Below are 22910 nucleotides of genomic sequence, written 5' to 3'. Positions count from 1 at the left end.
TGTCCCTCCAGAGACTTTGTTTTTGTGGAAGTAGAACGGCGACACCTGCTGGTCGTCCCGGGTTACCACGTTCAGACAGCGGTCAGAAGATTCCTCAATGCTTTTATTGATTTAGATTATACATGTTCAGAATTTATTATTGTTTTCTCTGAATGGCCGCTGTGGGGCGGGTCTTCATCTTCAGCAGCTCTGGGATTGGTCGATTGCTTTCCTGGTAGAAGTCCATTCCTGTGATCCATTCGACATCTCTGACTCGTGATTGGTGGAACCACATGAGTTCTTCGACCCAAAGAACTTCAGCCTCAGTGCTCTGTCCAAACATATTTATATTTTATTCAAGTTCAAATCACTTTGAGGCATTCCACTACCGGCAGCAGCGACTTGGAGCAACGTGAAGCGGTCCGACGGGGACCGAGTCTCCGGCACCGAGCCCAGGCCGGCCCGGCGCCGGCCCGGCGCTGGCCCAGGAGACGTTGTGTGTTCTTACTCTGCAGCTCCCCAGCACAGCGGCTCACTGGCAGGGCCCGGTCCCGGCAGCTGGTCAGCACCACAAAGTAATGTGCCGGGATGGGGATGTTGGTGCCGGGCACAAAGCTGGAGACACAAAGGTGAGACTCAGGAAAGGTCACGGTGCTTTCCACGCTGCCGGACCTGCTGCAGGGATCCGTCTGGGGCGTCCCTGCCTAAAGGTTCTGTCTGCACAACAATCTTGTTAGACAATATTTATTCCCCACTACCTGCCACCAGGTAGCAAATACGAGTCCAAAGACAAAGTAACACTACAAACAAGCCAAACATCCAGCAGTGCGAGTCTCTGTTAGTGTCGTAGGAAAGTTCTCTGATCCAGGAGAGAACTTTCTGTCACATACGTTGGAAAAACTCAGGATGCCTCACAGACGTTCTCCAAAGAAAGACACTGATGGGGTTCCCCTCTCGACGGGCCCCAACCCTTCAAATGAAAGGGAACACGCAAGGCAGGAGAGGCCAGTTACCCCCGGCCGAGCGGACGGACAGAGTGGCCGTCTTGTGGACCGTCTTGTGGACCGTCTTGTGGGCCGTCTTGTGGACCGTCTTGTGGACCGTCTTGTGGGCCGTCTTGTGGACCGTCTTGTGGGCCGTCTTGTGGGCCGTCTTGTGGACCGTCTTGTGGACCGTCTTGTGGACCGTGCCGGGTTGCTGCCTTCCTTCCCAGCTCAGGATTGTATGTGTGAACTTACAGCTGGATCTGATCTGGAGTGTCAAAATGGCCGTCGTAGTTGTAGTCAAACACGGGACCTGTCACAACGTCAACGCCGTTGTAAATGGAAGCGTATTTCTATAACAGGAAGCTGTGGAAGTAGTCCCAGATCTCTGGGAGGGGAGACAGGATAACGTTAAAGGGAAGAGTCCCGCTGTTCAGGAATGGGATAAGGGTTAGGGTTAGGGTCAGGGGTTAGATGTTCGTGGCTAAGGGGGTTGGGAGGGAGGCTGCTTCCTCCGTGGAATCAACCGGTGACTGTCTCTTAAATGCAGGGTACATCGGTACCACATTACCCTTCAGCAGAGCGTCGTACTGTGGGTCCACCGTCACGTTCAGATCCGTCGAGATCACAGGAAACCGTGTCAAATGGACCTCAGAGACTCTGGCTTGTTGGGACAAGTCCCACCAGAGACTCTGGCTTGTTGGGACAAGTCCCACCAGAGACTCTGGCTTGTTGGGGCAAGTCCCACCAGAGACTCTGGCTTGTTGGGGCAAGTCCCACCAGAGACTCTGGCTTGTTGGGGCAAGTCCCACCAGAGACTCTGGCTTGTTGGGGCAAGTCCCACCAGAGACTCTGGCTTGTTGGGGCAAGTCCCACCAGAGACTCTGGCTTGTTGGGGCAAGTCCCACCAGAGACTCTGGCTTGTTGGGGCAAGTCCCACCAGAGACTCTGGCTTGTTGGGGCAAGTCCCACCAGAGACTCTGGCTTGTTGGGCAAGTCCCACCATAGACTCTGGCTTGTTGGGGCAAGTCCCACCAGAGACTCTGGCTTGTTGGGGCAAGTCCCACCAGCGAGCAGCTTGGTCTGAACGTCACTAGCCTTTCTAGCTCAAAGACTAGCTGTGTGCGTGTGTGACCAGACTCTTGCCTGTGTATTATTGTATTATTATGGGATGCGTACTCGGTGGGTAGAGGAAGGCGTGGCTCAGGTTCCTGCCGCCGCTGTATGAGTCACATCTGGGGCTGCTTGATGCTGGGAGTCTGACATCAGCCCTCAAACAGTCCGGTATCACTGGTGCCAGCGGGTCCAGGTCCAGCTGCAGGGACAGGACAATCCAGGCTTTCATGAGAACCAACAGTTCCCACCCAGACATGCTGCCCTGTGATCAGGTCCGGTTCTGACATCCGGCTACTTTGACGGTCCTCTCCTTGACCCACGTACCGGATGTGGACGGTGAAGGAGGTCCAGCGAGGCATCAGGGCGCTGATGGCAGCAGGTCCGGTCCGACCAAACGGCAGGTGCTGCTTCTCTGCAGCCGGCTCTGAAAGGTAAAGGTGAGCTTCCTTTATTTGTACCGAAGGTAGATTTGGTTTACAGCAGTTACCCTCTGCTGGTCGCAGCGTGCGCATGCGCCCGGGTGGGCGGGTGACGTGTCTTGCCTAAGGACACAACGACAGTGTACACATGTGCCTGAGCCGGGGATCGAACCGCCAACCTCCCGATCATAGGTCGCAGGTGAAAAGAACATAAGCAGTCGTTGTGATCAGAACCGCAAATTAGGAACGCCCGATTCTGACCCGCTTGTGCGTGAGCGAACGAGCCAAACGAGAGTCCTGGTTATGTGCTGTAGATCTAATAAGGACAGGTGACAGGTGTGTCAGGGCTTATAATGCATGACATGACAGGAGGTGAGGCGCCGCCGCCGCCGCCGCCTCACCTTCTGCTGCCGTCAGGTTCAGACGATTGTTGATCTCGTTTCCACCCTGAGGAGACCAAGGCAACGTCCGTGTTCCTGGTGTGTCCATGAAGGTGACACACACATCGTTATAACAGCTTTATAACACCCAGCCCCGTAACATCGTTATAACAGCTTTATAACACCCAGCCCCGTAACATCGTTATAACACCCAGACCCGCAACATCGTTATAACAGCTTCATAACACCCAGCCCCGTAACATCGTTATAACAGCTTTATAACACCCAGCCCCGTAACATCGTTATAACAGCTTTATAACACCCAGCCCCGTAACATCGTTATAACAGCTTTATAACACCCAGCCCCGTAACATCGTTATAACGGCTTTATAACACCCAGCCCCGTAACATTGTTATAACAGCTTCATAACACCCAGCCCCGTAACATCGTTATAACAGCTTTATAACACCCAGCCCCGTAACATCGTTGTAACAGCTTTATAACACCCAGCCCCGTAACATCCTCTAACCCTAACCCTAACCCTAACCCTTACCCTAACCCTGACCCCGACCCTGACCCTGACCGGATGGAAACGCATTGTGTTCATTGGCAGAGCAGACGGACGCTCCCGGTGACCTCTCGGCAGAAGCCCCTGAATGGAGGCTGTCGTTTCCATGGTTACGTTGTACCTGACTTTCTGGAAACACGCCTCACACACGCAGAGCAAACAGCCCCGTCTGCAAGGTGTGCACAGGTAACAAGGAAGCAGGAGGGGTGGGTGTGTCCAATGGGGGAGGGACAGGTGAGTCAACAGACGAGCTGCTGACAGACAGTTTCCGAGTGGAAATGTCTTCTGAGGTTCTGGATCGTAACTCAGGCTTGTTGCGGTTGTCGGGGGCGACGGATTATCTGGTCTCGATACAAGAACAATCGGATCGTGACGGCTGATGAACCAGAATCAGGACAGGTGAGGGAACCGCTTTAAACAATGAACGTGTGCGTGTGTGTGTGTGTGTGTGTGTGGGGGGGGGGGGGGTAGAACGGTCCGGACATTTTTTATAAATAAAGAATCTGATTGGCAGTTTTACAATCAATAATCAATTCACCCCTTTTTACATGTTTTTACACTCATTTTGCTCGTGTGTGTGTGTGTGTGTGTGTGTGTGTGTGTGTGTGTGTGGTGGCCATGCAGGTATGTGTGAATACGCAGCAGAAGTGGGCGTGGCACTAGCTTCAGTGAAACCAGTTTGACCTCATGAGGGTGTTTTCAAATGGTGATACCAGAGTTCATCTGATACAGATCAGGAACCCGGTCCACGGGTCCTCTGAGCCACGGCGATCAATACACAGCGATCAATACACAGCCATCAATACACAGCCATCAATACACAGCCATCAATACACAGCGATCAATACACAGCGATCAATACACAGCCATCAATACACAGCCATCAATACACAGCCATCAATACACAGCGATCAATACACAGCCATCAATACACAGCGATCAATACACAGCCATCAATACACAGCCATCAATACACAGCCATCAATACACAGCCATCAATACACAGCGATCAATACACAGCGATCAATACACAGCCATCAATACACCGAGGTGTGAGTGTGTGTGTGTGTGTGAATGTGTGTGTGAGTGTGTGTGTGTGTGTGTGTGTGTGTGTGTGTGTGTGTGTGTGTGTGTGTGTGTGTGTGTGTGTGTGTGTGTGAGTGTGTGTGTGTGTGAGTGTGTGTGTGAGTGTGTGTGTGTGTGAATGTGTGTGTGAGTGTGTGTGTGTGTGTGTGTGTGTGTGTGTGTGTGTGTGTGTGTGTGTGTGTGAGTGTGTGTGTGTGTGAGTGTGTGTGTGTGTGTGTGTGTGTGTGTGTGTGAGTGTGTGTGTGTGTGTGTGTGAGTGTGTGTGTGTGTGTGTGTGTGTGTGTGTGTGAGTGTGTGTGAGTGTGTGTGTGTGTGTGTGAGTGTGTGTGTGTGTGTGTGTGTGTGTGTGAGTGTGTGTGAGTGTGTGTGTGTGTGTGAGTGTGTGTGAGTGTGTGTGAGTGTGTGTGTGTGTGTGTGAGTGTGTGTGTGTGTGTGTGTGTGTGTGTGAGTGTGTGTGTGTGTGTGTGAGTGTGTGTGTGTGTGTGTGTGTGAGTGTGTGTGAGTGTGTGTGAGTGTGTGTGTGTGTGTGAGTGTGTGTGAGTGTGTGTGTGTGTGTGTGAGTGTGTGTGTGTGTGTGTGTGTGTGTGTGTGAGTGTGTGTGTGTGTGTGTGTGTGTGAGTGTGTGTGTGTGTGAGTGTGTGTGAGTGTGTGTGTGTGTGAATGTGTGTGTGAGTGTGTGAGTGTGTGTGAGTGTGTGTGTGTGTGTGTGAGTGTGCGTGTGTGTGTGTGTGAGTGTGTGTGAGTGTGTGTGTGTGTGTGTGAGTGTGTGTGTGTGTGTGTGAGTGTGTGTGTGTGTGTGTCGTTAAGACGATCCTCGGTCACATGACACACATCCAGTTCCACAGACACTAACCCTGACGTGACGTATCGCCATGACGACTCAAGCATCTGACATAATTATCCTTTAATCTGATTGGGTATTAAAACGATGACACGCGTCACCCGCACGGCTCAATGGAGGATGGGGGCGGAGCTACTCCACCTGGATGCTGCTGCATTTGTTAAGGAAATCAGAGGACACTGATGTAAATCACCTGGACCAGGTGAAGAACCACAAACCAATGAGGTCAGGCCATTTGCACGGCAGGCCCCGCCCCCAGGGGGTGAACACGCATGTTGCGTTTGTTAAATGTGAGGCTGTTGTTTACTGTTTGTGTTTACGCTAATGCGTTTGCCCCCCCGCCTCTCTCACCTGTTCCTGTCAGAAGTTGAGGCGGAACGTCGCCCTCTAGTGGTGGGAGGGTTACTTCAGGATGATCGGCTGTCACTGATCAATCACGGATCGACGAGGCGTCCTGAGTGCAGCCCCCCCCAGCAGCCGGAATGTCGAGCAACACCGCCGCCGCCGACCTTTGTGCACCGGACGACAGACTCTGCAGTAAGAACGTAGTTACTGATCAGCAATACTGATCAATACAAGAGATCGATTCAGAGCTACTAATCAATGAACGGTGATATTTATCTTTACTTAATGATGGCCTGCTGAGCGCCGGCGACGCTAATGTAGCATGACTCAGCAGTACCTGCTGACTCCTCCTGCTCTGAAGCCTGGAGGCGTGTTCCTCCAGGTGTAACACGCAGGTGTAACACGCAGGTACCTCCACCTGCTCACAGCAAGAGATCAATACTCTTCCATTATTGATTGTGGAATAACAATGAACAGGAATTGCGTGGAACCTGAACGCATCGCGACGGACCAGGCGTGGAACCAGCACGCCATCCCAGACCGGTCTCACTGGTTCTCCAGAACCACCAGCTGGTTCACGTCCAACGCCTCACTACAGGGAGCAGGTAGCAGTTAGCCACACCCCCATTCCGTTAGACCAGGTGTCCCCAACCACCGGGCCGTCGACCGGTACCGGTCCGCTCTGCATCATATGTGGACGAGTCAACAAAGCCTTAAAAACTGCTTCAACACACAGAGACCAAGAACCTCGGATTAAAGGACAAGAACCCCGGATTAAAGGACAAGAACCCCAGATTAAAGGACAAGAACCCCAGATTAAAGGACAAGAACCCCGGATTAAAGGACAAGAACCCCGGATTAAAGGACAAGAATCCCGGATTAAAGGACAAGAATCCCGGATTAAAGGACAAGAACCCCGGATTAAAGGACAAGAACCCCGGATTAAAGGACAAGAACCCCGGATTAAAGGACAAGAATCCCGGATTAAAGGACAAGAACCCCGGATTAAAGGACAAGAATCCCGGATTAAAGGACAAGAACCCCAGATTAAAGGACAAGAATCCCAGATTAAAGGATAAGAACCCTGCATAGAAGGACAAGAACCCTGGATTAAAGGACAAGAACCCCAGATTAAAGGACAAGTACCCCAGATTAAAAAGAAAAGAACCTGGAATTTATGAAAGATAAAATGTGAACATGAAGGACAGAAGCGATTATTGATACATCAACTTCAACAATGTTTCCTGCTGAAATAACCCTTTAATGGTTATTACACGTGTATAACAGAAGGTTCCTGTTTTTATTTCATTACCCCGGGTCCAGCATGGAACCGGTCCGGGTCAGAACAAAGGTTGGGACCGCTGGGTTAGACGAATAACCCGAGTTAAACGCTCACCAGTAGATCATTGTCAGAGACTCCTCCCACCCGGGACACACCCTCAGGACTAAACAATACAACTACTCACCGTGTGTACTAAACAACATAACTACTCACCGTGTGTACTAAACAACATAACTACTCATTGTGTGTACTAAACAACATAACTACTCACCATGTGTACTAAACAACATAACTACTCACCGTGTGTACTAAACAACACAACTACTCACCGTGTGTACTAAACAACATAACTACTCATTGTGTGTACTAAACAACATAACTACTCACCATGTGTACTAAACAACATAACTACTCACCGTGTGTACTAAACAACATAACTACTCACCGTGTGTACTAAACAATATAACTACTCATTGTGTGTACTAAACAACATAACTACTCACCATGTGTACTAAACAATATAACTACTCACCGTGTGTACTAAACAATATAATTACTCACCATGTGTACTAAACAATATAACTACTCACCGTGTGTACTAAACAGTATAACTACTCACCGTGTGTACTAAACAATATAACTACTCACCGTGTGTACTAAACAATATAACTACTCACCGTGTGTACTAAACAGTATAACTACTCACCGTGTGTACTGAACAGTATAACTACTCACCGTGTGTACTAAACAATATAACTACTCACCGTGTGTACTAAACAGTATAACTACTCACCGTGTGTACTAAACAATATAACTACTCACCATGTGTACTAAACAGTATAACTACTCACCATGTGTACTAAACAGTATAACTACTCACCGTGTGTACTAAACAGTATAACTACTCACCGTGTGTACTAAACAGTATAACTACTCACCGTGTGTACTAAACAGTATCACTTTAAATTTGTGTCGTTTTATGTTGTTACTTTAATTTTCTGTTACTGAACACCAGAGGGAGCAGCGCTCCTAATCTCATTGTGTAGCGATGATGCAAGGACAACAAAGGCTTTCTATTCTATTCTGAGATCATGTATGTAATCTGTGTTTTACCTGTCCAGGTGAGGACGATCTGCTAGCCCTCACCTGTCCAGGTGAGGACAATCTGCTAGCCCTCACCTGTCCAGGTGAGGACGATCTGCTAGCACTCACCTGTCCAGGTGAGGACGATCTGCTAGCACTCACCTGTCCAGGTGGGGATGATCTGCTAGCCCTCACCTGTCCAGGTGAGGACGATCTGCTAGCCCTCACCTGTCCAGGTGAGGACAATCTGCTAGCACTCACCTGTCCAGGTGAGGACGATCTGCTAGCCCTCACCTGTCCAGGTGAGGACGATCTGCTAGCACTCACCTGTCCAGGTGAGGACGATCTGCTAGCACTCACCTGTCCAGGTGGGGATGATCTGCTAGCCCTCACCTGTCCAGGTGAGGACGATCTGCTAGCACTCACCTGTCCAGGTGAGGACAATCTGCTAGCACTCACCTGTCCAGGTGGGGATGATCTGCTAGCCCTCACCCTTCCTCTCCTCTCTCAGTTGCGAGGGAGTACGAGGTGGCGTTGATCATCATCCCGACGCTGTTCATCCTTTCTACGCTGGTCACCATGGTAACGCTGTGTGTACTGCGGTACGGTCGTCAACGCGTCGTCAACACCTCCTTTCACAGCCGCCGGCAGAGCTACAGAATTCACCTCCACGGCATCGACGGTGAGCGAACGCGCTTCGGTCACGCGTCACCGTGACGACCACGCTGCTCATCTTGCCCCGCCCTGTTTAAAGCCCCCCCAGGGATCAACCCGCTGGAACACGAGGAGCTGCCGATGGCACGTCAACCTGTGCAGCGGAACGCCACGGCTACCCCGGCTGCAGTACCGCAGGTGTCCACAGGGGGGCAGCACGGAGCCTTCAGCCGCGTCACGCCTCTGAGCCCCACCCTGTCCATGAAGCACGGGAACACCGTCCGCCTCTACCGGGCCCACATGGACAGCAGGGGCGTCGTCCTGAGGGTGCTGAGCGGTAAGACAAAGGTCAAAGGTGAGGAAGAGGAGCCGACATCCCATAATACGCCACATTCTACCATCCTCCTCAGAAACGGCTGACGGCAGCGAGAAGCAGCACTTTCTGGGCTTTGCCTCCTTCCTGTCGGGACTCGGGCCACACCCCTTCCTACCTGTGCTGCTGGGCGTGGTCTCGGTGCAGTCGCCCGTGGCGATGGCGGTGGAGGAGCTGCAGCACGGAGACCTGCTGGGCTTCCTTTGGAGATGCAGAAAGGTTACCTCCACCGGTCTCTAGGGGGCAGTAGTGGTCGTAGCCGCACGCACTCACCTCCTCCTCCTCCTCCTCCTCCTCCTCCTCCCTGCAGGAGGACCCCCCCTGTGACCTGACTGAGAAGAGGATCTTCATCATGGCGGGACAAGTGGCCTCCGCTCTGGTTGGTTGAAGCGCCTCCTGGGGACATCGTCTCTGTCGTTAGCCTCCGGGCGCCATGGCAACGGGAAACGATGTCTTTAATTATCGCAGAATAACAAATCTTTCGGATTCATCCGGTTTCCGTTGCGTAGCGCCGTCTTTGAGGTACCCACATCGGGTTCTGCGTCTTTAGAACCGAACCCGAGCAGGTCACATGACGCAGTACAGAGCTCTGATTGGTCGACGGCCAGCAGGTACAGCTAAGGCACCTGATTCCCTTTATCGCCCTGTCAGGAGTACCTGCACACTCAGAGCTGTATCCATGGCAACGTGGGAGCTCGCAGCGTTCTGGTTGGTGGAGATTTGACAGCCAAACTGTGGGGTTTGGGCTCCGCCTACCGCTCGAGGTCCCAGGTCCACGCCCCGGGGGGGGGCGAGGTCATGGAGCTGAGGAAGTGGCAGGCTCCCGAGGTGCTCAGCAGGGGGGCCGTCAGCCATAGGAGCGACGTGTGAGTGTCCAGCTCGTCCACCAGGGGGCGTCATCCACTTCCTGTCTGACTGTCTGTCCTCCAACAGGTGGTCCTTCGGCATCCTGCTGTATGAAATGATCACGCTGGGTAAGTGCTACGTGCTACGCGCTACGTGCTACGTGCTACGTGCTAAATGCTACGTGCTACATGACAGAGCAGCAGGCTAACCGTCCGTTCACGCAGGTGAGCCGCCGTTCGCTCACCTCATGGCGACCGGAGTCCTGCAGCATCTCCAAAGGGGGAAGCACCTGACCCGACCCGCGTCCTGCTCCAGCACCTTGTAAGACCGAGTCCCGTAGTCCCAGGACCGTCCCCGCACCGCTTACACCTGAACTCTGTCCCAAGGTTCGCCATCATCGAGTCCTGCTGCGGCTGGAACGCCAACCGGCGTCCGTCCCTGCCGGACCTCATCAGGACACTTCAGGCAGCAGAGACATCTGCCAGCGCCAGCGCCGTCCTCAGGGCGCCTGGACCCGTGGACATCGAGACGTACCTGAGGGAGGCGGGCTATGGAGAGGCGTACAACTACGCCGTGCTCTGATTGGTGGAGAGCCTTCACCAGCTCCTGACCAATCGTTCCACAAAGACACGCGAACGAACGTCAGACGAGACACAAGTCGATCAGAAACGTGCACGCCGATTGATCGTAGCTTTTAGCATTTTATTTAGCATTTCTCTGATTGATCGTAGCTTTTAGCATTTTATTTAGCATTTCGCCGATTGACCGTAGCTTCTAGCATTTTATTTAGCATTTCGCCGATTGATCGTAGCTTCTAGCATTTTATTTAGCATTTTGCCGATTGATCGTAGCTTCTAGCATTTTATTTAGCATTTCTCTGATTGATCGTAGCTTCTAGCATTTTATTTCATTGCTCTATTGGAATGTTTTAATGAATAATGATCACATTGTAAATATTCCTTCTTTGTACAGACGATCCGGCTAATATAATGAAAGACTACATTTCCTGCTTTTGCTAACGTTAGCCTGTCAGTTTTCATGAAGCAGAGGTCAGAGGTTCCAGCCTCTGGCTAGCATCACGATAGCCTGACATTGGGGTAAATGCTAATCCTAATCCTAATCCAGTCGATGTTTACCTGCTCAGAACTGAAGCACGGAAACAGATAGAAACGCTCTGCGCTAATGCACGCTAGCTTACATGCGTTAGCTAACGTATGACTGAACTGGCCGTGCTGTTCAACCCGGGTCAGAACGGTACCGGTCCCATGGCGCCCTGCTGAACCACACCTCCTCCTGCAGACTGGTTGGGTCCACTCGGACCGGGTCGGGTAAGCACCGACACAGCCAGTCGTAAACAGCAGATTATTTATTGAATGACAGAACCGCCGGCGTCTCCATGGAAACGCAGTCCCTCGGGACAGGGCTGGTCTTCTGATTGTTACAGACTCAGAACGATCCCTGCAGCAGTGACTTCAGCACTAATGCTAACGCCAACGCTAAGGCCAGCTGGCTAGGAAGCTACGCGACGCTAACACTCACACAGCATGAGACAAGCTAGGAGGACAACAGATATCTGGAAACAACAAAACGGGAACGTCCTCCTGACTTCCTGCTTTGATGGGACAGTTTAACCGGAGTCTGGACTGGACCTTCTTTTGACCTTGCAGCTGGTTAAATAGCGACGCCCATCCCGCTGGACTCCTCCCTCCATCTTGTCTAGATTACAGAAATGTTTCCTGGACTGACCCGGCGCTCCATCGAGGAGGAGAAGACGCCTAAACCCGACAACACGACACGAGAAAACGCTTTCAGAGCCTCCGACACAAGCACAAGGAAGAGCCACGCCCCCGGCGCCACCTGTGGGGGGGTACCTCAGGACCGCTCCACGGGCCTGAAGGCCCCGCTCAGTCTCTCAGGTTGTTAATGTGGGCACAGATCTTCAGGGCGGGGCCCAGCTTGATGTTCATGGTGGACATGAGATGCTCCTCCTTCAGCAGCAGCAGGGCCTGCCCATCGATCTCCTGCGACAGGAAGTGGGGGGCCAGCTCCTCGCAGCCTGAGGAGAGGAGGAGGAGAACGATGAAGGGCAGAGGACAACGCTGCCCCCGTTCATTCATCAAGCGTCCCCATCCGGCCCGGCGTGACCGCTAGCAGCTAGCAGCTAACGCGCTAGCAGTCACACAACAAGACGGCTGGTCCCCTCGTCCAATCAGACGCTTCTACTCATCCAACCATCACCCACCTTGCAGGGAGGAAATAAACCGCGACACTTCCTCCACGCTCCATTGGCCGGGGCTCGCAGGTAGGCAGCCGGGGGCGGAGCTCTCGGGCGGGAGCGGAGGAGGGGGCCGGTGGCAGGACACCGAGGAGGCCGGAGAGAGGGACATGGGGTCATCTTCATCGTCCTCTGCACTGGACTCCTCCTCTGAACGACTGGAATCTGAACAGCACTGAGGAGGAGGAGGAAGAGGAGGAGGGGGAGGAGGAAGGGGGGGTTAATGGCGGTCCAGCTGACTAGATGGAATGAAGGGGGGGGGGGGTTCTGTCATGAACATTATGGGATGTTCACATTTCCCTCCCTGTGGCCGACTATATGTGGACACCCTGCATTCAGCTCCTCCCGTCTCACCTGGACAGGGAGGGGCCTCCCAGCGATCTTGGCACTGGCTATTTGTGAGCTGGTCCTGCGGGGAACCCTCCGCCTGGCGACTCGTCCCTCCTCATCCGAGTTGGACAGCCGACCCGGCCGGATGCAGACGTTCTGCCGGAAGCTGACGTTGTACCTGGAGAACCAACACACACGGCATCGTAGACAGAGAGCGACCCAAACGCCACCGCAGGCTCCTCCCCCAGCAGCTTCTCCTGCATGGCGGACATTTCAGACATACCTCTTGGCACAAGACACGGAGCAGAACCTTTTGGTGCCTCTGAACTGGCTGGCCGGAGCGAAGTTCTGACAGTACTCACACGGCAGCACTGCAGGACACAGCGGGGGGCAGAGGTCAGCGGAGGACACGCCCACAGAAAGACGGGCCTTCATAAATCAGTCAATTCAATCAATCAATGCTCCCGTCCTGAACGGTAACGGTGAAAATAACACCTTTATGGGTGTACTGTTCCTTTAAGGAAGGTGGTCCCGCCCCCCGTCTGGAAGGCCTGAGCTGTCACCTGTTGCTGTGGTTACGGTCTCTGGTCGGTCGGTGTCTGGACCGTCGTGGGTCGAGTCTTCCGCAGCCGGGTCCTTGCCGGAACCGCAGACCTGTGGGACACAGACAGGTGAAGGCGGGGCGGGGCGTGGAGGGGCGGGGCTAGTGAACAGGTCAACCTCCTCACTGGGAAAGGCTCGGCTCCTTCCTGGATGACGAAGCCCTCGATGAGGTGCGTGAGGACACTGGGTTTCACCACCGCCTGGGGGGGGGGCGCTCGCTCGCCCTGGCCAGACACCCTGCGGGACACCGCCAGCACTGGGGAGGGAGAGGAGGAGGCGGCTGGGGGCGGGGCAAAACAGAGTACACCTTCATCTCCTCCTAGCAACACCACACCATGAAAGATCTCCGCAGGCGTTGCTACGGCGATACCTGCTTCAACGGGATTGGTTGGGAGCGTTGAGGAGTGATTTGTGACTGGCTGGAGCCGTGAAGGGGAGGGGCCATCTTCATCATTGGCTGACTTGGAGTCAGATTTTCTTTTCAAGGAGCCAATCAGCTGCTTTCCCTGAGAAAACAAATGAGGAATATCATCCGGACCGCCGGCGCATCCGTCCGTGAAATGTGATACTCAGTACTAACAAACAAACAAACAAACAAACAAACAAAACAAACAAACAAACAAACAAACAAAACAACAAACAAACAAAACAAACAGAGAAACAAACAAACAAACAAACAAACAGACAAACAAACAAACAAACAAAACAAACAGAGAAACAAACAGAGAAACAAACAAACAAACAAACAGACAAACAAACAAACAAACAAACAAACAAACAAAACAACAAACAAACAAAACAAACAGAGAAACAAACAAACAAACAAACAAACAAACAGAAGAAAAACAAACAGAAGAACAAACAAACAGAAGAACAAACAGACGAACAAACAAACAAACAAACAAACAGACGAACAAACAAACAGAAGAAAAACAAACAGAAGAACAAACAAACAAAACAACAAACAAACAGACGAACAAACAAACAAACAAACAAACAAACAAAACAAAACAACAAACAAACAAAACAAACAGAGAAACAAACAAACAAACAAACAGAAGAACAAACAAACAAAACAGAGAAACAAACAAACAAACAAACAAACAAAACAAACAGAGAAACAAACAAACAGAAGAAAAACAAACAGAAGAACAAACAGACGAACAGAACAAACAAACAGACGAACAAACAAACAAAACAAACAGACAGAAGAAAAACAAACAGAAGAACAAACAAACAGAAGAACAAACAGACAAACAAACAAACAAACAAAACAACAAACAAACAAAACAAACAGAGAAACAAACAGAAGAACAAACAAACAAACAAACAAACAAACAGACGAACAAACAAACAAACAAACAAACAGACGAACAAACAAACAAACAAACAAACAAACAGACGAACAAACAAACAAACAAACAAACAAACAAAACAAACAGAGAAACAAACAAACAAACAAAACAAACAGACGAACAAACAAACAAACAAACAAACAGACGAACAAACAAACAAACAAACCGGTGGACCAGCTGACCTGCGGCGCCTGACCTCCTGACGAGTCGCCGTGGGAGGCCCCTCCCCCTGCTGCTCCTCTCTGCTCCTCTGTTGGCAGGGGGAGGGAGGAGGCGTGGCTTGAAGCTGGCTGCCCGTTCGGACTCTGTCCAGAGCTCTGATTGGCTTGCGGATGCACCTGAGACACTTGAGGCAAAGGGGACGCCTCCTGGGGTGACTGAAGTGTCTTTAGCCCCACCCCTCTTCCCATGGGCGCCGCCCCCTCCTGGGAGGAGCTGCCCCTGGCCAGGGCCAGAGCCTGGGCGTTTCCCAGCGAGCTCTGCCTCGCTCCCACGATCTGGACCGGGATGTGTGGTGGCTGGGGGGGCTGGGCGGAGCCACCGGAGGGGGCCGGGGCGGGCAGGATGGGAGGGGGGTTCCTCGAGGGCAGCTGGAGGGGCAGGCGCAGTCCCTGCAGTGTTTTGGGCTGGATGGGGACGGGTCCATTTCCGTGGGACGTCTTCTGCAGCGGCTGGACCACGAGGGTCTGAGCGTTGACGGCCGGTTTGACGGTTGCCGTGCCAACAGGATAGCCGTGAGGCTGGGAGGCAGCGCTGGAGGTGAGGACCAGCGTGGGGGCCGTGGGGGCCCTGTTGAGAGTCCGGGTCCCATGAAGCAGGAGCTGGGACAGAGGGACGGAGGAGGACGGGGGGGCTCTCAGGTTGGTGGGTTGGGGGTACGTGGGGATTTTGATGTGGGCCGGCTGGGGGTGAGGCTGGCTCGGCTTACTGGGAGGCTGGGAGGGCTGGACCAATGAGAAGGGAGCTGAAACAGAAAGTCCGTTTGATTGGTTATCGATATCGTTGTTAAACCGTCGTGAGTGGACCCTCCCCTCCTACCCGACTCATTCCTCTCAGGCGCTTCAGTCTTAATAACGGCGGCTTTGCTAGCAGACACGCCCCGCATGGTGAGATTCTGCACCTGGAGGACAGGTGGGGTCAGAAAGAAGACATCTGTGGCAGCGAATCAGAGCCGGAGCAAGCAAAAACAGGAAGTCAGTCAAATCCAGATCAATTCAAATCTTCATTCCACCAACCTGGTCGTTATCAGATTGGCTGCTGGAAGAGGAAGTTGGTGTCACTTCCTGTTGCTGAGCTTGTGGTTGCTGGGCAACAGTTGCCACGGCAGCAGTTGCTGTGCTGCCGGGCATAAAGATGAGCTGTGAGGAGATGGGGGCCCTCAAGGAGCGGTTGACCTGCAGGACAGTGGAACAACGTGTGGACCTGGACCGTTTCACCGCGTGGACCTGGACCGCTTCTCCCTAAGACACTCACCCTCAGGTACATTTGTCCCGCCCCCCCTGCCGACCCACTCAGCAGCACCGATTGGCTGATTGTGGACGATGCCGAGGCTCCGATAGGACGGCTGCTGGCCGAAGGTCCAGGTGCTGAACTAGCCTGCAAAAAGATCACGTTAGCTTGAGCGGGACACAGGGCGGCCATCTTGCTGTAACCATGGCAACACATACAGCTGTGGTGCTGGTGGTCTGAGAAGAACTGCTGCTGGAAGGACTGGACTGACGACTGGCTGCCAGAGTAGCCTGGGAGGAAGAGGACAAAGAGGAAGAAGAGGAGGAAGAGAAAGAGAGGAAGAGAACGGAGAAAGAAGAGGAAGAAGAGAAAGAAGAGGAAGAATAGGAGGAAGAGAAAGAGAGGAAGAGAACGGAGAAAGAAGAGGAAGAAGAGGAGGAAGAGAAAGAAGAGGAGGAAGAGAACGGAGAAAGAAGAGGAAGAAGAGGAGGAAGAGAAAGAAGAGGAGGAAGAGAACGGAGAAAGAAGAGGAAGAAGAGAAAGAAGAGAAAGAATAGGAGGAAGAGAAAGAAGAGGAGGAAGAGAACGGAGAAAGAAGAGGAAGAAGAGGAGGAAGAGAAAGAGAGGAAGAGAACGGAGAAAGAAGAGGAAGAAGAGAAAGAAGAGGAAGAATAGGAGGAAGAGAAAGAGAGGAAGAGAACGGAGAAAGAAGAGGAAGAAGAGGAGGAAGAGAAAGAGAGGAAGAGAACGGAGAAAGAAGAGGAAGAAGAGAAAGAAGAGGAAGAAGAGGAGGAAGAGAAAGAAGAGGAGGAAGAGAACGGAGAAAGAAGAGGAAGAAGAGGAGGAAGAGAAAGAAGAGGAGGAAGAGAACGGAGAAAGAAGAGGAAGAAGAGAAAGAAGAGAAAGAATAGGAGGAAGAGAAAGAAGAGGAGGAAGAGAACGGAGAAAGAAGAGGAAGAAGAGGAGGAAGAGAAAGAGAGGAAGAGAACGGAGAAAGAAGAGGAAGAAGAGAAAGAAGAGGAAGAATAGGAGGAAGAGAAAGAGAGGAAGAGAACGGAGAAAGAAGAGGAAGAAGAGGAGGAAGAGAGAGGAAGAGAACGGAGAAAGAAGAGGAAGAAGAGGAGGAAGAGAAAGAAGAGGAGGAAGAGAACGGAGAAAGAAGAGGAAGAAGAGGAGGAAGAGAAAGAGAGGAAGAGAACGGAGAAAGAAGAGGAAGAAGAGAAAGAAGAGGAAGAATAGGAGGAAGAGAAAGAGAGGAAGAGAACGGAGAAAGAAGAGGAAGAAGAGGAGGAAGAGAGAGGAAGAGAACGGAGAAAGAAGAGGAAGAAGAGGAGGAAGAGAAAGAAGAGGAGGAAGAGAACGGAGAAAGAAGAGGAAGAAGAGGAAGAAGAGAAAGAAGAGAAAGAATAGGAGGAAGAGAAAGAAGAGGAGGAAGAGAACGGAGAAAGAAGAGGAAGAAGAGGAGGAAGAGAAAGAGAGGAAGAGAACGGAGAAAGAAGAGGAAGAAGAGGAGGAAGAGAAAGAAGAGGAGGAAGAGAACGGAGAAAGAAGAGGAAGAAGAGGAGGAAGAGAAAGAGAGGAAGAGAACGGAGAAAGAAGAGGAGGAAGAGAAAGAAGAGGAAGAATAGGAGGAAGAGAAAGAGAAGATGAAGAGCTTCATTTCTAAAGCTCATTTTGGAGGCGGGGCCTGAAGAACACACCTTTACCTGCTGCACGGCGGCCATGTTCTGCAGCTGGGCCGTGTTGATCTGCTGCTGCAGCATCAGCTGCTGGAAGTACTGGGCGGCGTTGGGCTGCCTCTGGAGCGCCTGCAGCGCCTGGACGGGGGACGGGGGACGGGGACGGGGGACGGGGACGGGGACGGGGGTCAACGGAGGGACAACAGCCTCGCCTTCAGCCAATCAATCATCAAACACACACCTGCACCGCCTGCCTTTCATAGAGAGACATGGAATTCATCGGGGAGGGGCGGGAGCTCGTCCCAGACGCAGCGCTCCCATTGGTCGAGGCCCCCTGCTGCTGATTCTGCTCTCCATCCGTCTCCATGGCTGCAGGGGAGGTGGAGGAGCGTCAATCAAGCGCGCACACGTACACTGACACACGCACGCACTGACATACACGCTCACACACATCATCCTCTATCATCTTTAGCGGCTGCTAGCTAATGCTAATGCTAGCGTCCCTCTGTTGGACCAGTTACCACCGGATGCTACTCCCGCTAGCATCCGCTCTCCGACGCTGCTGCAGGCCTCGCGGGGCCCGCCTGCCCGCCTGCCCGCCCGCCCGCCCGCCCTTACCGTCCCCTCGCCGGCGGCACCGAGCGCTCCTCCTGGGTGGATCCGCAGTTGATGTGTTGTCGGAGAGCAACGCCTCCTTCCGCTGCCGCGTTGCCTTTTCCGGCGCGACGCGATGACGGAGCAGCGGGACGCCGAGAGGGGCACGCCCCCACCGGTCAAGGCCGAACCCGGAAGTGGAACATCATCACCACCGAAATGATGAAGAAAAGGATCCCGTTCGGTCAAATTAAAAAGCGATCTTTAGTTCAGAATAAACTTTATTGATACTTAAATGAGATTCAGTGTTTCTAGTAAATACTAAATGATTATTTTGGGGTTTTATTACATGTTTTAGACTTACACAGTATAAGCCTTTAGATTCTGGAGGTGATCCAGATAAAAATAAAGATTTATTATTTAATAAAGATCTAACATCGTGGATAATGTCTACAATAATTACATCTCGTATTAATTAATCGATCTTTAGATGATTCGTATTGATCACTTTCCTTCAATAATAGAATAAAACTCGGTCTCAAATGATGGATACAGTGGTACCTCAGCTTACGAAGTTAATCCGTTCCGGGACTAACCTCGTAACGTGAAAATATCGTAAGTAGAGACGCATTTTGAATGTAAATGCAGTAATCCGTTCCAAGCCCCGCAAAAGTATGATATTTTTTTATTGAAACATAAAAGCACATCAGAACATGAAACAAATGCATGTTAAAATTAGATTACCGCACAATAAACATAAAACGAGAGGCACATCATGTAAAAAATCCAAAGAATAAAGAAAATAATAAAAATCTTATTTTACCGTTTAGCTGTTATTTTTTGTCCTCTGTGTTTACTGGTCCTTTGCGGTGTTTCCTGCGTCGCGTTTCTTAAAGTACTGATCCAATGACGTCTGCTTTTGCGTGGCGTGGCATCTTCTTCCAAAAAAGGCCCGTCTCATCACAATTAAAAACTTGCTGTGCACCGTAGTCTTCGTCGATCATCAATTGTGTGAATTTTTGCACAAATTCGGCGGCCGCTTCGTGGTCGGCGCTGGATGCCTCGCCATGGCGAACAACAGAGTGAAGTCCAGTCCTCCTTTTAAACTTCTCGAACCACCCACGCGATGCCTTAAACTCCGGGTGTGGTCCTTGTGCCGAATTTCCTTCGCCTGTGTCCTCCTTCGCTATGTCGGTAAAAATGGCGATTGCTTTTGCGCAAATTATGGCCTCCGTCACTGTGTCACCAGCGATCTCTTTGTCTTTTATCCACATGAGCAACAACCTCTCCATCTCGTCGTTCACTGCTGACCGCCTCTTGGAAATTACAGAGAGGCCTTTGGAAGGAACCGTAGCTTTTAGGGCTTCCTTTTGTTTTATTATCGTGCTGATCGTTGATGTATTACGGCCATATTCTTTTGCGAGATCGCTCAAACGCATCCCCTTTTCGTACCTTTCTAGTATCTCTTTCTTTGTTTCTATGGCCAGAAAAAGTCTCTTCCTCTTCTTTTCTCCTGTTTTGGGGTCCATTGCGAATAACGTGGGTTCTCTCTCTCTCTCGCTGCATACACACGAACACGTAGCATGCCGGGATACACGTAGCATGCCGGGATACACGCATACGCAATGGGTTGCCGGGCAGATTTTAGGCGATAGCCAATGGCAGAGCAGCTACAAGTTTGTTTACGTTCGGGGAACTCTGGGAGCGGCGAATAGCGCTATTCGCCGCTCCCAGAGTTCACCTCGTATCCTGAAATGCTTCCGTAACAAGAGGCAATATTTTCCCATTCAGAAACCTCGTAACCTGAAAATTTCGGATGTAGGGACATTCGTAAGTCGAGGTACCACTGTATTTATTTATTGATTTAACAACGTAAGTTCATTACAAACACGCGTGGGTGCGTCACAGAGCAATGCCACACCCACTGTCACGTCAGGTGCGACACCTGGGCGGTGTGCAGCGGGTGAGTCGTTAAAGGGACAGTTCGCCACGTCAGCAGAAAGGCAGGTTCCCCGTCGGGGACAGAAACAGTTATTAGCCTCTCCGAAGGGGAGGCGAGGGTACTGCAACTGGGTCCGTTTGTTTGTTTGTCTGTCTGTCCGAGCGCATAACTCAAAAACTAGTAACCCAATCGACTTGAAATTTTTACACAAGCAAGGTTCTGTCCGTGGCTCGGTCCTCCCCGAGAATGGCGTTGATCCGGATCTGGATCCAGATTCTAGAATTATTTTTACATCTGGAATTGTGCCTCTGCTGTAAACTGCCACTTTAAGAGGGAGGGACACGAATGGCATGATGGGAAAAAGAGTCCAGAAGGAGTCTTGTAGTACGTTCCGGAGCAGCAAGCTAGAGCAGGTTTGGCCCCTCTGATCCGGAAGCCCTGTTTACTGTCTCACAAGGTCCAATAGTCTTTTGGAGGCGGAGTCTGCAATCTCTGATTGTCGTTTTCTAGTTATATTATTAGAGCAAAGAGAACAGAGAACCCATCATCAGAGTTAATGTCTTCTTGTCCCCTGAAGGTCTCCACAGCAACCCAACGTCCTCCACTTCACCCTGTCCTTTGCATCGTCCTCCCCAACACCAGCCGGTCTCATGTCCTCCCTCACTACGTCCATGTGTCTTCTCCTGGGTCGTCCTCTAGCCCTGTTCCCTGGCAGCTCCATCACCAGCGCCCTTCTATTCTTCCTTTCCACATTCTCTCCATCACTCTGCTCTGTTACCCGAGGTACCTGAAGTCCTCTCCCTTCTTTACGTCTCTTCCTTGTAGCTTCACTGTCCCCCCTGGGACCTTCTCATGTACACACATGTACTCTGTTTTACTCCTGCTCACCTTCATCCCTCTCTTTTCTAGAGCAGACCTCCACTTCTCTAGATTCTCCTCTACCTGCTCTCACAACGTCATCTGCGATGTCATGATCATCCACTCGTAGCGCGTGTTTCCTGCTACCTGAGCTACCTGCTACTACATTAGAGCAGTCATGTTTACATCCTGTGCACGACGCTAGCTAACCGGTACACTAGCTATCGCTACAGATTCAAGAGGATGCCTTCAATGTTTATATTCAAGGCTCCTATTGACACATGGTATAGGGAGGCTAACTATGCTAACTGAGCTAACATTAAGATTTAGCTAAAGAGTATGCCGTTCATGTTTACACACAGGAGTCGTTCAGGAGACGATGCGCGTCTCCTTCTGCCAGGAGACGCAGACAAGAAGCAGGGAGGAGTTCAGAGGAAATGCTCCAATGATTTTAGGACGAACTGCCCCTTTAAGAGAAAGACGTCATTGTCAATACCGAAGAGGTGAGGAAGGTTCCTACAAACGCACAACAACAAAGAAACAGCCTGATCTACAGCAGAGGAGGAAATGAGGGGAGACAAAGATCCAATCAACAGGAGTAATCTGATTACACTCACACTTTAATGACTGACATCCACTCAGCATCTTCATCTCCATCATCACACGATGAGAAAGATGAGGGTGAGCAGACACAAGATACAAGCACCTTAAAGAACAAACATAGGACGTCCAGGTGTGCAGGTGACACCTGGAGGAGGCGGGATCAGCCCGCTTCAACTTCCTGGCTTCACATCTTTAGTGGGTTTAATGAAATACAGAATCTCTGAAGGCTGCTGGTGAGCGGATGCGTTTGGTCAACCGACAGGTAACTTCAACCAGGAACGATAGGACAGGTGTGAAAACGGGTTGAACAGCTGTTCCCACAAAATCACTAATAATCAAAGCATTCGATTAGATCCGTCACCGAAGCAACGACGGAGCAGAAACGCCATAAATACATCAGAGAGCAGCGCCAGAACATCAGAACCCGGGCCGGACTCACACAGAACCTGCTGCATCATTAAGGGCCCGATGGATGGCAACGTCAGATTAGCTCGCGTTCAGGGTTCAGCTCATAGTAACTGTTTTGCCGTCACGTTAGCATAAAACTGTTAGCAACAACATGGAGGAAAATAGTGTTTAATCTGACTTGTGTCGGTTCTCAGTCATCAGGGAGGAGCAACAATCTAATCTTAATGCGTACACACGTTATAGTTTAGGTTCTTAAACACTTCATTGGGTGCAAGTCCAGTTCTTTGGGGGGTACAAGCTAGCCTAGCTAATGTAGCTCACAGACAACTCTAAAAAGTTTTTCATTTAGGCTGCACGGCCTGACAATACTTCCTAGCTAGCTAGCTTTGAAGCTAGATAGAGGGAGAGAGAGAGGTACTTAAGTCAGCTAAAACGCTAACTGACATAGCATTCAGTTAGTAGCAGTTAGCATTCTTGCTAGGACAGCTAGCTCGGCAGCGAGAAACACCGCTATTACTTTTACAGTTCTTTAAACACACATACCTAAGAAACTGTCAGAATATATTGATTTCTAGAATTAAAGTTTTGTTGGTTTCATTTTGGAAGGACGCTCCTTGGTTAGCATTATGCTAATGTATGAAGAACACAAGAGCATTAGGTAGCAGCCACTCTTCCCTTTGTGGAAAGATAGGTTAAAGAATAAAAATAAATTAGTAAATGAGATGACAGAACAAATAGCTTATCCATTGTTTATGCAATATTAGCATTTCCTTTTCAGCCACCGCTACTTGTTAGTAGCTCCTAATTGTTTATGTTGAGCAACTCTTCATTCTAATAAGAGCCTGGTCATGTACACAC

At 50.9% G+C, this 22910-nt stretch overlaps 2 protein-coding genes and 1 long non-coding RNA gene across 3 annotated transcripts; 1 reads left to right on the top strand and 2 right to left on the bottom strand.

The window, feature by feature from the left end:
* Positions 1 to 318: 318 nt before the first annotated feature.
* On the bottom strand, positions 319 to 2517 carry LOC137902794 (uncharacterized). Its single transcript, XR_011105750.1, has 3 exons — positions 2403 to 2517; positions 2142 to 2277; positions 319 to 594 (listed from the first exon to the last, which is right to left on the bottom strand). It is a non-coding gene; the product is annotated as an uncharacterized lncRNA (long non-coding RNA).
* Positions 2518 to 3787: 1270 nt separating this feature from the next.
* LOC137902793 (tyrosine-protein kinase STYK1-like) lies at positions 3788 to 10550 on the top strand. Its single transcript, XM_068746873.1, has 10 exons — positions 3788 to 3845; positions 5738 to 5910; positions 8595 to 8765; positions 8838 to 9074; positions 9148 to 9329; positions 9421 to 9489; positions 9762 to 9976; positions 10044 to 10084; positions 10181 to 10277; positions 10343 to 10550. Exons 2-10 carry the CDS (start codon positions 5856 to 5858, stop codon positions 10536 to 10538), a joined length of 1263 nt encoding a protein of 420 aa, XP_068602974.1. The 5' UTR covers positions 3788 to 3845; positions 5738 to 5855; the 3' UTR covers positions 10539 to 10550.
* A 1288-nt stretch (positions 10551 to 11838) lies between these two features.
* LOC137902790 (polyhomeotic-like protein 1) lies at positions 11839 to 18354 on the bottom strand. Its single transcript, XM_068746870.1, has 15 exons — positions 18266 to 18354; positions 17889 to 18016; positions 17669 to 17785; positions 16181 to 16258; positions 15993 to 16115; positions 15755 to 15913; positions 15558 to 15639; positions 14702 to 15483; positions 13535 to 13670; positions 13290 to 13477; positions 13125 to 13215; positions 12846 to 12932; positions 12586 to 12758; positions 12199 to 12406; positions 11839 to 12012 (listed from the first exon to the last, which is right to left on the bottom strand). The coding sequence occupies exons 2-15, from the start codon at positions 18012 to 18014 to the stop codon at positions 11861 to 11863; spliced, it is 2502 nt and encodes an 833-aa protein (XP_068602971.1). The 5' UTR covers positions 18015 to 18016; positions 18266 to 18354; the 3' UTR covers positions 11839 to 11860.
* Positions 18355 to 22910: the final 4556 nt, after the last annotated feature.

This window comes from Brachionichthys hirsutus, chromosome 13 (assembly GCF_040956055.1).
Source record: "Brachionichthys hirsutus isolate HB-005 chromosome 13, CSIRO-AGI_Bhir_v1, whole genome shotgun sequence".
Lineage (NCBI taxonomy): Eukaryota > Metazoa > Chordata > Actinopteri > Lophiiformes > Brachionichthyidae > Brachionichthys > Brachionichthys hirsutus.
The sequence above is the reverse complement of the archived record's forward strand: the minus strand, read 5'-3'. Positions and strand labels throughout refer to the sequence as shown.